The 13,801-nt window shown below is 40.7% G+C and overlaps 1 protein-coding gene across 4 annotated transcripts in view; it reads right to left on the minus strand.

Moving 5' to 3' along the window:
* Positions 1–8,110: 8,110 nt before the first annotated feature.
* The window catches only part of LOC149461214 (serine/threonine-protein kinase SBK1-like), a 142,460-nt gene continuing 136,769 nt past the window's right edge, over positions 8,111–13,801 (minus strand). For all 4 annotated transcript variants that reach the window (XM_089678540.1, XM_089678537.1, XM_089678539.1 and 1 more), the window contains one exon: positions 8,111–10,536. In XM_089678540.1, coding sequence (XP_089534666.1) covers positions 9,940–10,536 — 597 coding nt within the window. In that variant the 3' untranslated portion in view covers positions 8,111–9,939. The remainder of the gene's footprint in view (positions 10,537–13,801) is intronic.

The raw sequence follows: 13,801 nt of genomic DNA on the forward strand, positions 1-13,801 counted from the left end.
TACAACTTTTACAATCTTCATCCCCCCGTATTTAAAACTGAAAAATACATAAATATTAGAACATCACATAATATGTAATAATATAAAGTATGTTGGTTTAATCCCAAACAGCTAAACAGATATGTCCTTTATACATGAAATAATTTCCTTGCAGTTTGGGGATGATGGACAAGAACTAGAGCAATTAAAAACAGGTGTTTTTTTGAGCACCCCAATCACACGCACCACGGGGCGCTTCCAGCATTGGACTTACGGGGGCAAAGCCAAAGCACTGCACTAAATAAATAATTTTTTGTAATTGTACAAATTATAAACCAAATTGGGTAATACATGTACTCAAGTTGGTGTGCCATGTAACTACCTACCATGGTTACCTTGTAAGAGGTGTGGAGGGTAAGAATGCAGTTACTGCATTAGTAAGGTTCTTGCTGTATGTTAAAGACAGCGTAATAGAAACTCTAATTTGTAAAATACCTATATACAGTTGTGTTCAAAATAATAGCAGTCAGACATCACTAACCTGATCAATCACTGTTTTTGGTAGAAATGATATTTCTACATGGCAAATAATTTACTAGCAGGTGTAGTAGAGTAATAGAAATCCAACAGACCCAACAGTCATGACATGCATGCTGCTGATTCTGTGCAATTGAATCACTAATTGAAAGGGGCATGTTCAAAATAATAGCAGTGTGGAGTTCTATTAGTGAGGTCATTCATTCTTTGAGAAACAGGTGGCAATTATTGCCCTTATTTAAGGAAGGAAGGCAGCAAATGTTGTACGTGCTGGTTACAGTGCATTTCTCTCTGAAATTCTGAGGAAAATGGGTAATTCCAGACATTGTTCAGAAGAACAGCGTACCTTGATTAAAAAGTTGATTGGAGAGGGGAAAAAGAAGTGCAGAAAATGATAGGCTGCTCAGCTAAGATGATCGCAAATGCTTTGAAATGGCAACCAAAACCTGAAAGACGTGGAAGAAAGCAAAAAACTACCATTCGAATGGATAGAAGAATAGTCAAAATGGCAAGGACTCAGCCAACAATCAGCTCCAGGGAGATCAAAGAAGGTCTAAAGTTACCTGTGAGTACTGTTACAATTAGAAGACGCCTATGTGAAGCCAAGCTATCTGCAAGAAGCCCCCGCAAAGTCCCACTGTTGAAAAAAAGACGTGCTGAAGAGGTTACAATTTGCCAAAGAGCACATTGACTGGCCTAAAGAGAAATGGCGCAACATTCTGTGGACTGATGAAAGTAAGATTGTTCTTTTTGGGTCTAGTGGCCGGAGACAGTTTGTCAGACGACCCCCAAACACTGAATTCAAGCCACAGTACACTGTGAAGACAGTGAAGCATGGTTGTGCAAGCATCATGATATGGGGATGTTTCTCATAATATGGTGTTGGGCCTATTTATCGCATACCAGGGATCATGCATCAGTTTGAATACATCAGAATACTTGAAGAGGTCATGATGCCTTATGCTGAAGATGAAATGCCCTTGAAATGGGTGTTCCAACAAGACAACGAACCCAAACACACCAGTAAACGTGCAACATCTTGGTTCCAGACCAACAAGATTGACGTTATGGAGTGGCCAGCCCAATCCCCAGATCTTAATCCAATAGAAAACCTGTGGGGTGACATCAAAAATGCAGTTTCTGAGGCAAAACCAAGAAATAGAGAAGAACTGTGGAATGTAGTCCAATCATCCTGGGCTGGAATACCTGTTCACAGGTGCCAGAAGTTGGTTGACTCCATGCAACACAGATGTACAGCAGTTCTCAGAAACAGTGCGACTACAACTAAATATTAATTAAGTGATTCAAAGGAAAGCAAAATCTTCAAACATTTTTCAGTTTATATAGTGAATGTTTGAGTTTGTAAAGAAGAATACAAACACTGCTATTTTTTTGAACAGTCTAATATTCACTTTTCTTAAATTTTTTTTTAGAGGAACAACACAAATTTGATATATTTTTCTTCATGTTTTGCTTTGGAATAGAATGTGTAGTGTTCCCAATGCATTTGTGTGTATGGAAATAAAAGCTATTAGAAGGATTTTGAGCTTTTTTCACTTTTTCAACACACTGCTATTATTTTGAACACAAGTGTGTGTGTATATATATATATATATATATATATATATATATATAAAATCAGATATCCAAAAGCTTAAAAGCACTTGCAAAATGTTCAATGAAAATATGGATCAAAGACGTATAATAATTATTCACCTTAGCCTGATGGATTGTAAAGACCATTTGTTATCCACAAAGAAAAATAAAACCCATTGAGGTGTTTTGGCCAAATAACTATTCAAGATGATAGATGGGCCAACTGCAATTGAGTACAAATAAAGAATTAAAAGACATGAAATCAAACCTCCCAAATATTTTTGAATCCACCAAGGGGTATATTCTTACCTTATTGTGATGTGTACTGCAGACCAACCTGGGTGCAAGTGAGAACCAAATAAAAAAGGAATCTGGGAGAGACCATCTCCACCCAAATCACAATTAATAGGTATCAGGTGTGTTCTCAGAAAAAAACCCAGTACTAAGGACACATAAAGCCTGTTTAGGTTAATGGTACCTCTCAGTGTCTCCTTACACAGAACCTACAAGGTTGACCAGGACCAGCTCTAGCTGTTCAATACCTGGATAAGGATCTGGATCCTCAGTGTTGCTCAGGCACATCTTTTACTTCTCAAATCATCTGCCCTTGTGTTCAGGCTACTGCTCTTTCCTGGCATTCCCCTGACACCTTTAGGCTAGGTTCACATCTGTGCGGGTGGTGCCGCTGCTGATCCACACAACTCGCGCAGAGAAATGCGGACCTGCAGGCGGGTGCCATTAGTTCTAACGGCACGCCATCCGCACTGGAAAACGCAACCGTACTGGGAACCAAGGTTCCTGTGTGGGCTGTGTTCTTGGAAGAAGTGCAGGGACTTCTCTGCGTGTCACTGGCATGGGAATCCATTCAACTGAATGGGCTCTCATGCCCGTGCAAAACGCGGCCCGCGCAGCCAAATATACTAAAGCCACCTAACTCGCCTACACCACTTCCCTCCACGCCGCCAAGCAAGCCTATTTCATAACCCTTATCAACACGCCACCTGTCCTCGTCGGCTCTTCTCCACTTTCAAATCCCTGCTCTCTCCCCCCCAGCACCTCACTCACCGCCCACGAGATTGCCACTCACTTCCAAAACAAGATTGATGCAATCCGTAAGGACATTGTCAACTCACAATCCACCTCTCCACCCAGCCTCCCGCCCTCCTTCAACCCCTCAACCCTCCCCTCCCCTGACCTCATAGTCGCACTACCCCCAACTATACCTAAGGCCCCGCACATCATCACCTCCCCAACACTCCGCTCCTTCAGCCCAACTACCCCCGAGGAGGTCTCTAAGGTCTGCACTGAAGCCTGCCTCACCACCTGCCCCCTGGACCCTATCCCCTCACAGCTCCTCCAGTCACCCCCCCTCCATCATTCGCTCCCTCACCCACATCTTCAATCTCTCCCTCTCCACTGGCACCTTTCCCTCCCCTCTAAAGCACGCACACATCACCCCCATACTCAACCCTCCCTTGACCCCACTAACCTTAACAACCTTAGACCCATCTCCTTGTTGCCCTTCACTTTCAAGCTCCTTGAGCGCCTGGTTTACAATCGCCTAAGCGCCCACCTCACTGATAACAACCTCCTTGACCCCCTACAGTCTGGCTTCCGCCCCCTGCACTCCACCGAAACCGCCCTACTTAAAATCACCAATGACCTGCTAACTGCCAAAGCCAATGGCCACTATTCTATCCTCCTGCTCCTCGACCTCTCCACGGCCTTCGACACTGTTGACCACCCTCTCCTCCTTGCCAAACAGCACTCTCTTGGCATCAAGGACGCTGCTCTCTCCTGGTTCTCCTCCCACCATTCCCAACGCTCCTTCAGCGTCACCTACAACACTGCCACCTCCCCCTCTCTGTTGGGGTCCCCCAAGGCTCTGTCTTTGGGCCCCTCCTCTTCTCCATCTATATCTCCTCCCTTGGCAAACTTATTCCCACGGCTTCAATTACCACCTCTATGCCGACGACACCCAAATTTACCTCTCCACCCCCTACCTCACCCCCTCACTCTCTGCCCGCATTGCCCACCTCCTAAACGACATATCCATTTCCTCAAACTTAACCTATCCAAAACCGAGCTCCTGGTCTCCCCCCCCCCGTCCCTCCCCCCTTCCTCTCCATCTCTACTAACAACGCCACCATCTCTCCCACCCCACATGCCAAAGTCCTGGGTGTCACCCTGGACTCCCACCTCTCCTTCCTACCCCACGTCCAACTGCTATCCAGATCTTGCAGGCTCCACCTCCGCAACATCTCCAAGATATGCACATTCCTCACCCCAGACACCACCAAACAACTCGTACACTCCCTCATCATCTCACACCTGGACTATTGCAATTCCCTTCTCACTGGCCTACCCAAACGAACGCTATCCCCACTCCAGTCGATCCTAAACTCAGCGGCTAGACTCATCCACCTCACCAAGCGCTCCACATCTGCCTCCCCCCTCTGCCAATCCCTTCATTGGCTCCCGATTGCCCAATGCATCAAATTCAAACTGCTAACTCTGACCTACAAAGCCATTCACAATGCCGCCCCGAACTACATAACTGACCTGATACCCAAATAATACCCTACCCGTGCCCTCCGCTCCTCACAGGACCTCCTACTCTCTAGCTCCCTGGTCTCCGCCTGGAATGGGGAATAGTTCCCGCACCTGGAGCTGTTCCAGGACCTGTGTTGGAGGAGGGGGCTACCGGGTGTGGACCTCCTTGTTCAGATCTGTTTTAGACATATTTGCTTACAGGTGTAATGGACCTCTGTTGGGGGATGCTCTGTGGGTCCAGTAAATCCTGTTCTACACCCTTCTGTCCCTGGAAATCCTCCCTTATTTTTTCCACAGTATCACGATAGAGGACCTTCTTATTTTGCCGTAGCAAATGTGTTTCTCTGACCTGTTGTTCAAATTCTTGGCAGATGCTCCATGGGCTCTTTCTGACCATCTGGATCTGCAGTCCTAAGGAATGATTTATCAGCCTACTTCTTGATTACTGACCTGATCAGGATTTACAAATGAGGAGTCTATGTAAGTGTAGAGGGCAGCTGAATCACAAATTACCTGTAGATATAGGTGTAATATTTTCCTGTGAGCATCATCCTGATACTACAAGAATATTCAATATTCCAACAAAACATAGGGACTTTAAATATGCTGGCTGGGAAAGTAGGATCAGTCACAAAAACTCAAATATATATATTATGTATAAATTTAAATTGCTTGAAAAATCCAGTATTTTTAAAAGAGATTAAACATACGGGTTGCATGAAACACAAAATAAAAAGGGCAAATAACCTGAGAATATAATGTTGTGCCTGACCTTCTGACTTTGCCCTATCAAATGTGTTTCTCTGACCTGATCAAATTCTTGGCAGATGCTCCATCGGCTCTTTCTGGCCATCTGGATCTGCAGTCCCAAGGAATGATTTATCTGCCTCTGGTCACTGACCTGATCAGGATTTGGCTTGATTAGGAATGAGTAGAGAGCAGCTGAATCACAAATTACCTGTAGATATAGGTGTAATATTTTTCTGTGAGCATTATGCCAATACTACAAGAAGATCCAATATTCCAACAAAACAGGACATTTTAAATATGCTGGCTAAGAAAGTAGGATCAGTCCCAAAAATTCAAAAATAAAAGCTTCATGTTTTATTATATATAGATGTGAATTGCTTGAAAAGTAAAGTATTTGTAAAATACTGATGTGAATGTATATTTTATTTTATTTATTTCAGGTACTTATATAGCGCCGTCAGTTTACGCAGCGCTTTACATATATCTATTGTACATTCACATCAGTCCCTAACCCTCAAGGGGCGTACAATCTAAGGTCCCTAACTCACATTCATACATACATATACTAGGGCCAATTTAGACAGGATCCAATTAACCTAACAGCATGTCTTTGGACTGTGGGAGGAAACCGGAGTACCAGGAGTAAACCCACGCAGACACAGGAAGAACATGCAAACTCCAGGCAGGTGGTGCCGTGGTTGGGATTCGAACCAACGACCCTAGTGCTGCCAGGCGGAAGTGCTAACCATTTAGCCACTGTGCTGCCCAGTATGCCCAGAATGTACAATATATGTAAAGCGCTGTTGAAATTGATGGCACTGTATAAGTACCTGTAATAAATAAGTAAAATAGATAAAACATACGGGTTGTATGAAACAGAAAATAAAAAGGCCAAATGTTCTGACAATATAATGTTGTGCCTGTGTTCTGTCAATATTCTGCTTCTTTAGGACTAGGAAGTCCTCAAAGATATATCAACTCCAGCTACAGTGATAAAGAATATTACATACTTTACAGTCAAATACATATGATATCACAATAATGTGTCGTACATAAAACTGAACAGAAATACAAATCAATGTCTGCCAACAACATTTTGGTGAAACATGAAAAGAAATGATCTATCTACACACATTTAGATATACTTATAGTCTAACCCCCAAAATGTGCTTGGCCCAGAGAGGGCAATCAAAACCCTCCTGGCCTGGGTATATGTCTGGACAATATATAAATTGCTAGTCAGTGGAAAGGGTCTATATGATGGAGTATATACTGTCCCCCAGAGTTTCTAAGTGCGGTAATGAGGGCAAAAAATATCCTGCAGCGCTTTTTTTATCCAGGCTGCACTGCAGGATATTTTTTGCCCTCATTACTGGACTCTGGGGGCAGTATACACTCTACCATATTGACCCTTAACACTGACTAGCAGATTATATATAGTCTGGACATGTACACACAGAAACTATCCAGGTTTAAGATCACTGTCCCATTCCCCTTCCTACTCCCTATTGGAGAGCCTTGAGTGGATCTACTTTCTGGGGCTTACATGGTTCCCATATCTCCATGTGCCAAGGGTTTTTAGATAATGTTTTTAGTAAATGTATAAATTCATACTTCTATTCGAATATTAAGTTATTGTTGGTTTATTGTTACCATAATGATTATTTTGTTGGATGTCCCATGCTGTTAATGCATAACACCCTTTTTTCTTTAAAAGGTTTAGATGCCCTATAAGATGCTTTACTTTTGTTCTTCTACCTCTGTTCTGGAACACCACTCTAGAACTACCCTGTGGCTCTAGAGAAGAGGAAGCACCCCTCGAAACACGTAAGATGAATCATTCTTGGTGACATCTTCCCCAGACAAAGAGCACATGGAGGAGACCTAACACTATTGTATTTGATGATTTTGAAGAGTTTGTGTCTCACAGTTGTTTGTGAGTATACATCCATTATGCTCTTATCAATCAATGGTTTGTTATGGTAATACTCTAGGCTGGCATGCCTTCTCTTTTTTGCTTTTGTAGTAACATGTTACCAGGTCATCCCCAGTCCTCAGAGAGAAGCAAAGTGTAGTGATCTTTCTCCATATTTGGAGAAGTGGATGAATGAAAAGCATCGGGGTCCCAACATCATGCTTGTGTGCAGGAGGCTATTTCTATTGTTCACTAGAACCTCTCTTCTGAAGAAGCAATAAACAAATTTCATTGAATTATATGAACTCGTTCGCATATTTTGTCATTTTCAGGTATATTCCAGTCACATTGGAATCTTTGGTGGTACTGGAAATATTGTTGGATGGAATTTGCTACATTATGATGCTATGGATCGTTCTTTACGGGTTGCGTTCAGAGAGGCTATAATGTTTTGTATATTGCATATTTGTGCACTTTTAATGACAGTGAGGCTACTATTACCTTTTTAATAACAGCCATTTCTTTGTTCATTGACAGCCAATAAACCAAGGTATTTTTCCATATGTGAATAATGATATTTCTTTGAGAGAGTATCAACCTTGAAAATCCCACACATTTTTGTTTTCCCTCTTCAGCTTTGAGGAGGTATTGGTCAGTATGTTATATAAGGGATGTGGAGGTAGAAATGTAATTATATCCCTGGCATGGTATTATTACCTGAAAGACAAAAGTCTTTTGGGGGAACATTTTGCTAAGCATCATAATGGATCACCAAAAGGCTTAAAAGTGAAGACAATATATTTATTATAAATCAGTCAAATCAAGTGGTGATTTTGATGTTTTATTACAAAAGAAATGCTTTTAAATTTATACCTGTGGTACCTTAACCCCTAGGGGTTGAATAAAGAATTTAGATTGATGTTCCTTGAACCCAAACCTCATAGGTGGTTAACCATTTAAAATGTGTTTATATTATGTTATAGGACCCTGTTTTGTAGATGCATATTTAGAGACAGACAGAGTTATACATACTAACCTCATAGTGGTGAAGTAGGTGTTATGGAACCTTTAGAGATAAGTTGATGGGGATATTTAAGTAGGTGCATACAGTTTGAGTACGTCCTGAGAAATTTCTGATTAGAATGAAACATGTCGATGCAGCTCCACTTTCTGGGCAGGACTGTACACACATGGACATGCAGACAGGTGACGTTATGTGGCGAGCACATTGCCCTTTACAAATTTCCACTGCCTCCCTTCAATGAGAAGATTCACAGCCATGCAATGGCATTGAGAAAGACTGATTGTACAATCCCAGTTGGTGCACGTGGAAAGATCTATATTGCATATTCTCTGGGCGGTATGTTGCTACCTGTTGAACCCTCGTTTTTAAGTGGAACAGGTGCTTGCCCTCCTAAATGACTTGCTCATGAATGAATTTAGTTTTTTGCATTATAAAACACAGGAATTACCTTCATTATTGCCAAAACCCTTTACATGCCAAAAGAGATATTAATGCCTTGAAGTAACCAAAATCTGAAGAAAAATAGATTAACAAATGCAGGAGTCATCTTCTTTAGCCATCATCCATACTGTCTCATGGTATTACATGTTGGACGTAATGTCAACTATGGATCTTTACTTTGGAAGGAAAGTAGTCCTATCACCCCCAGATGGAAACTGGAGGCATAGGGGTTCAAGCCTGATGCTCCTTGCATTTACAATCAAAGGTTACATAGTGCCCATATAATATATAAGGCCTTACATTTGTCCTAAACAGTACATAATATGCATGTTCTCAATACACTTGTGTTAGTAGAATCAGGAGATGCATAAAAAGTCATTTTCCACTATAGTTAATATATTTGAGCAAATGGTTAACCCTTGATATGAAAATTGAGAACCGGTGGTTTAGACTTAGTTTGTTTGTCTAAAATTTGCAACAGAATTGAATGTTAAACCATGAGATTTATTAATGTGTACCTGTATAAAATAATTACTTCACAGCAAGTTAAAAAAAATTCCTTCCATATATGGTAACGTAACACATATGCATTCATGCAAACTCCCCATTCAATCATCATTCTAAGGATTTATGGAGCACACTTCCATTTTCACTGGGTTTTCCCATTGAAATTGCTTCTCCCAGTGCCTCACTCACAAGCATTGCAACACAAACCAGCAGAGGTGCATGTAAAATCCATGGGAACCTAACATTTCTACATCAGCAGCATCTTTTGTATCACTATACAAAATAACAATATAAAGGGGATGTAATAGTATTATAAAATACAAATGCTTTATCTAAAACAAAAGGAATGAGAGCTTGCCTACCAAAATGAGTTGACTGTTAAAAAAGAAAGAAAGAAAAAAGGTTTCTGGAGGGACTGTTCATTTGGCAGGTTATCAGTCATAATATATTAGAGATAACATTTTATGTTGTGTGTTTGGAGTACCAATGTCTTAAGCCAACCAAAAAAGTTGAATGTCTGGTGAAACACAAAGTATATTTGAAGTAGGTTATGCATTTTAGCTGATTCAGTCAGGATATGTATGACATTAGCCCAGAATAGAGTCCCAACAATGTTACAATACAGACACTCTTGTGCCTATCTCCAAGCACAGTTTTTGTTTTTAAAAACATTAGAATTGGTAGCCTTGTTATTATCAAGGATGACCTTCCAGGGTACTTTGAGATATTTTAGGACTTCTGTGGAAGAACATCTCTTTGCTGGATCAGGGGCAATCAATTTTGTTAGCATTTCTAAAGCTTCTTCACTAAAGGTCTTCCACTGGTTTGGAACCCGGAAAATCCTTTTGCCTCTTTGCCATTTGGTGTATTCTACATAATGGGTATCAGTGGTAACTGCAGAAGTCCATGGAAAATATCCAGTTAAAGTGCAAAAAAGCAGAATCCCAAATGACCATGTATCTAAACTTGTATGTGCAATTAGCTTGTCTGCTGCTCCAAGATGACACATCTCGGGGGCTGTGTAAGGCAAATTTTCAGGCATCGATTCCAACAGTGTTCCATTTCGACAAGAGAGTCCAAAATCAGTTAATTTAATTTGGCGGCACTCTTTATCAAAGATAAGAATATTTTCAGGCTTTATATCACGATGAACCAGACCTTTTTTGTGCATGTAATCCAATGCACTGGAAAGTTGGATAGCACAACGTTTCACTGAACTTTCTGGCACACCAGCCTAAGAAAAAAAAAAAGAGAGAAATTTGCATAAATCTATACAGCTGACTACTAGTGATTTACTATACACAAGTACTTGAATGTGATTCAAAGTTTTTGGGTGGCTACTGGTCTTATCTTGGGCCTCTGGTGCTGTTTTCAGTAAAACACATCTTCCATATTGATAAATTGCAACACATCCAACTGCACCACATGAAAAGTTTTTAGGTGTGAATGCAGCCTTACGAAAAAAAAAAATAAAAGAACAATCCATTATAGACGTTGAGACCCCTTCAAAAAAGCTGTGGGAAATGAGTAGAATTGGAAAAACAGGAATGGAAATTTATTTTTTTATCTTGCCCCTGTCGCCTGGTCAAATGGCTATTTAGGACATTGTACCTATCCAGTTGATAACCACGAGTTTCACACAGTGATCTGTATAATTTACTGCCAACAAAGCAGGCAGCTCATTAGCCAATGCCAGTAGGGTGCAGGTCAAAGGGTGAAAGCCACGGTTATCATTTGGACAAGTACTTGTTTGAAATACTACTTCTTTGGACAGGTCACAGGTACCTGTCTACTTTTTCTCTGGATAGGCTGCAGAGAAATTTAAAAATAAGGGGTTTGTTCTATATGTGTACAGTGCTGTTACATAGTTAGTCTGACTGAAAAAAGTCCATCCAGTTCAACCATTAAAAAAAAGTTATAATCCTATACCCATAGTTGATCCAGAGGAAGGCAAAAAACCCAGCAAAGCATGATCCGATTTGCTCCTGCAGGGGAAAAAATTCCTTCCTGATCCTGAGAGGATTTTGCTTGATTTAGAAACTGCAGCTTGGCATTGCATGCCATTATGAAGCTTGTGATTTACCAGAACCCCCAGATCCTTCTCCACCATTGATTCCCCCAGTTGTACCCCCTCTAGTATGTATGATGCATGCATATTCTTAGCCCCCAAGTCCATAACCTTACATTTATCAACATTAAACCTCATTTGCCACATAGTTGCCCAATTAAACAGTGCACTGAGGTCGGCTTGTAAGTTGAAGACATCCTGTAAGGACATTATTCCACTGCACAGCTTGGTGTCATCTGCAAAGACTGAAATGGGATTTTAAATCCAAGACCCTATATCGTTAATAAATATATTAAAAAGGGTCCCAACACTGAACCTTGGGGTACACCACTGACAACCCGAGACCATTCAGAGTATGAATCATTAACCACTACTCTCTGAATACAATCTTTTTAGCCAGTTTTCTATCCATTTACATACAGATTTTTCCAAGCCTGTAGACTTTACCTTACACATTAGCCAGGTGTGGGGAACTGTGTCAAACGCTTTTGCAAAATCCAAGTATACCATGTCCACCGCCACCCCCTCTGTCCAAGGTTTTGCTCACCTCCTCATAAAAGAAATCAGATTTGTTTGACAACTTCTGTCTTTCATGAACCCATGCTATCTGTTGCGTAAAATATTTTTTCCAGCAAGAACTCATCTATGTGGTCTTTTATTCAACTCCCCAGTATCTTCCCAACTATAGATGTTAAACTAACAGGTCTATAATTACTTGGTAAAGATTTTGACCCCTTTTTAAATATTGGCACCACATTGGCCTTACACTAATCCAGTGGTACTATTTGTCACACGTAAATGATTCAGATAATCAAAAAACTTTTAATATTTCACAAAGATAACCTCAGTAAATACAAAATGCAGTTTTTAAATAATGATTTTGTTTAAGGGAAAAAATCTGTCCAAACCTGCCTGGCCCTATGTGAATAAGCAACTGGCCCCTAAACCTAATAACTGGTTGTGCCACCATTGGCAGCAACAACTACAATGAAGCACTTGCAATAACTGGCAATGAGTCTTTCCTTTCACATCACTGTGGATGAACTTTGGCCCACTCTTCTTTGCACAATTGTTTTAATTCAGCCACACTGGGGGGTTTTCAAGCATGAACGGCCTGTTTAAGGTCATGCCACAGCATCTCAATTGGATTCAATTCTATTTATTCTGGACTTTGACTAGGCCACTCCAAAACCTTCATTTTGCTTTTTTTTTTTTTTGATTCATTCAGAGGTGGACTTGCTGGTGTGTTTTGGATCACTGTCCTACTTCATAACCCAAATGCGCTTAAGATTGAGGTCACCGATGGCCAAACATTCTCCTTCAGGATTTTCTTGTGGAGCACAGAATTCATGGTTCCATCAATTATGGCAAGTCGTCCAGATCCTGAAGCTGAAAGCAGCCCCAGACCATCACACTACCACCACCATGTTTGGCTGTTGGTATGATGTTCTTATGAAATGCTGTATTAGTTTTACACCAGATGTATTGGAACACACACCTTCCCAAAAGTTTAACTTTTGTCTTATTATTCCACAGAATATTTGCCCAAAAGTCTTGGGGATGATCAAGATGTTTTTTGGCAAATGTGAGATGGGCCTTTGTGTTCTTTTTGGTCAGCAGTGGCTTTCGCCTTGGAACTCTCCCATGGATTCCATTTTTGCCCAGTGTCTTTCATATTGTTGAATTATGCACACTGACCGTAACTGAGGCAAATGAGGCCTGCAGTTCTCTAGATGTTGTTCTGCATTCTTGTATGACCTTCTGGATAAGTCGTCATCATGCTCTTGGAGTAATTTTGGTAGGCCAGACACACCTGGGAAAGTTCACCACTATTCCAATCTTTCTCCATTTGTGGATAATGTCTCACCATGGTTTGCTGGAGTCCCTAAGCCTTAGAAATGGCTTTGTAACCCTTTCAAGACTGATACATATCAATTATTTTGTTTCTCGTCTGTTCCTGAATTTCTTTGGATTGCAGCATGAATTGTTGCTTTTTGAGATCTTTTAGCGTGCTTCACTTTGTCAGACAGCTTCTATTTCAGTGAGTTCTTGGTTCAACAGGTCTGGCAGTACTCAGGCCTGGGTGTGGCAAGTGAAATTTAATTGAACTTTCCATAAAATATGGTTAATCACAGTTCATGCACGACTTAGCATCTATTGAACACAATAAAAACATGTTAGTATCAACAATGAAATAATTGTTGGAAAACTGCATTTTGTATTTACTCAGGTTATCTTTGTTTAATATTAAAATCTGTTTGATGATCTGAATCATTTAAGTGTGACAAATTTGCAAAAAAAAAGAAAAAAATCAGGACTGGGGAAATACTTTTTTACAGCACTGTATGAAAAATATACTTTAACGATAGCTGAGTCAAGTTGGAGTATTATACAGGATTCTAAAGACTTGCAAAACATAAAATTGAAACAG

The sequence above is a fragment of the Staurois parvus genome, unplaced genomic scaffold (genome assembly GCF_062004578.1).
Source record: "Staurois parvus isolate SC_StPar_1 unplaced genomic scaffold, SC_StPar_1.0 ptg000207l, whole genome shotgun sequence".
In the NCBI taxonomy this organism is placed as follows: domain Eukaryota; kingdom Metazoa; phylum Chordata; class Amphibia; order Anura; family Ranidae; genus Staurois; species Staurois parvus.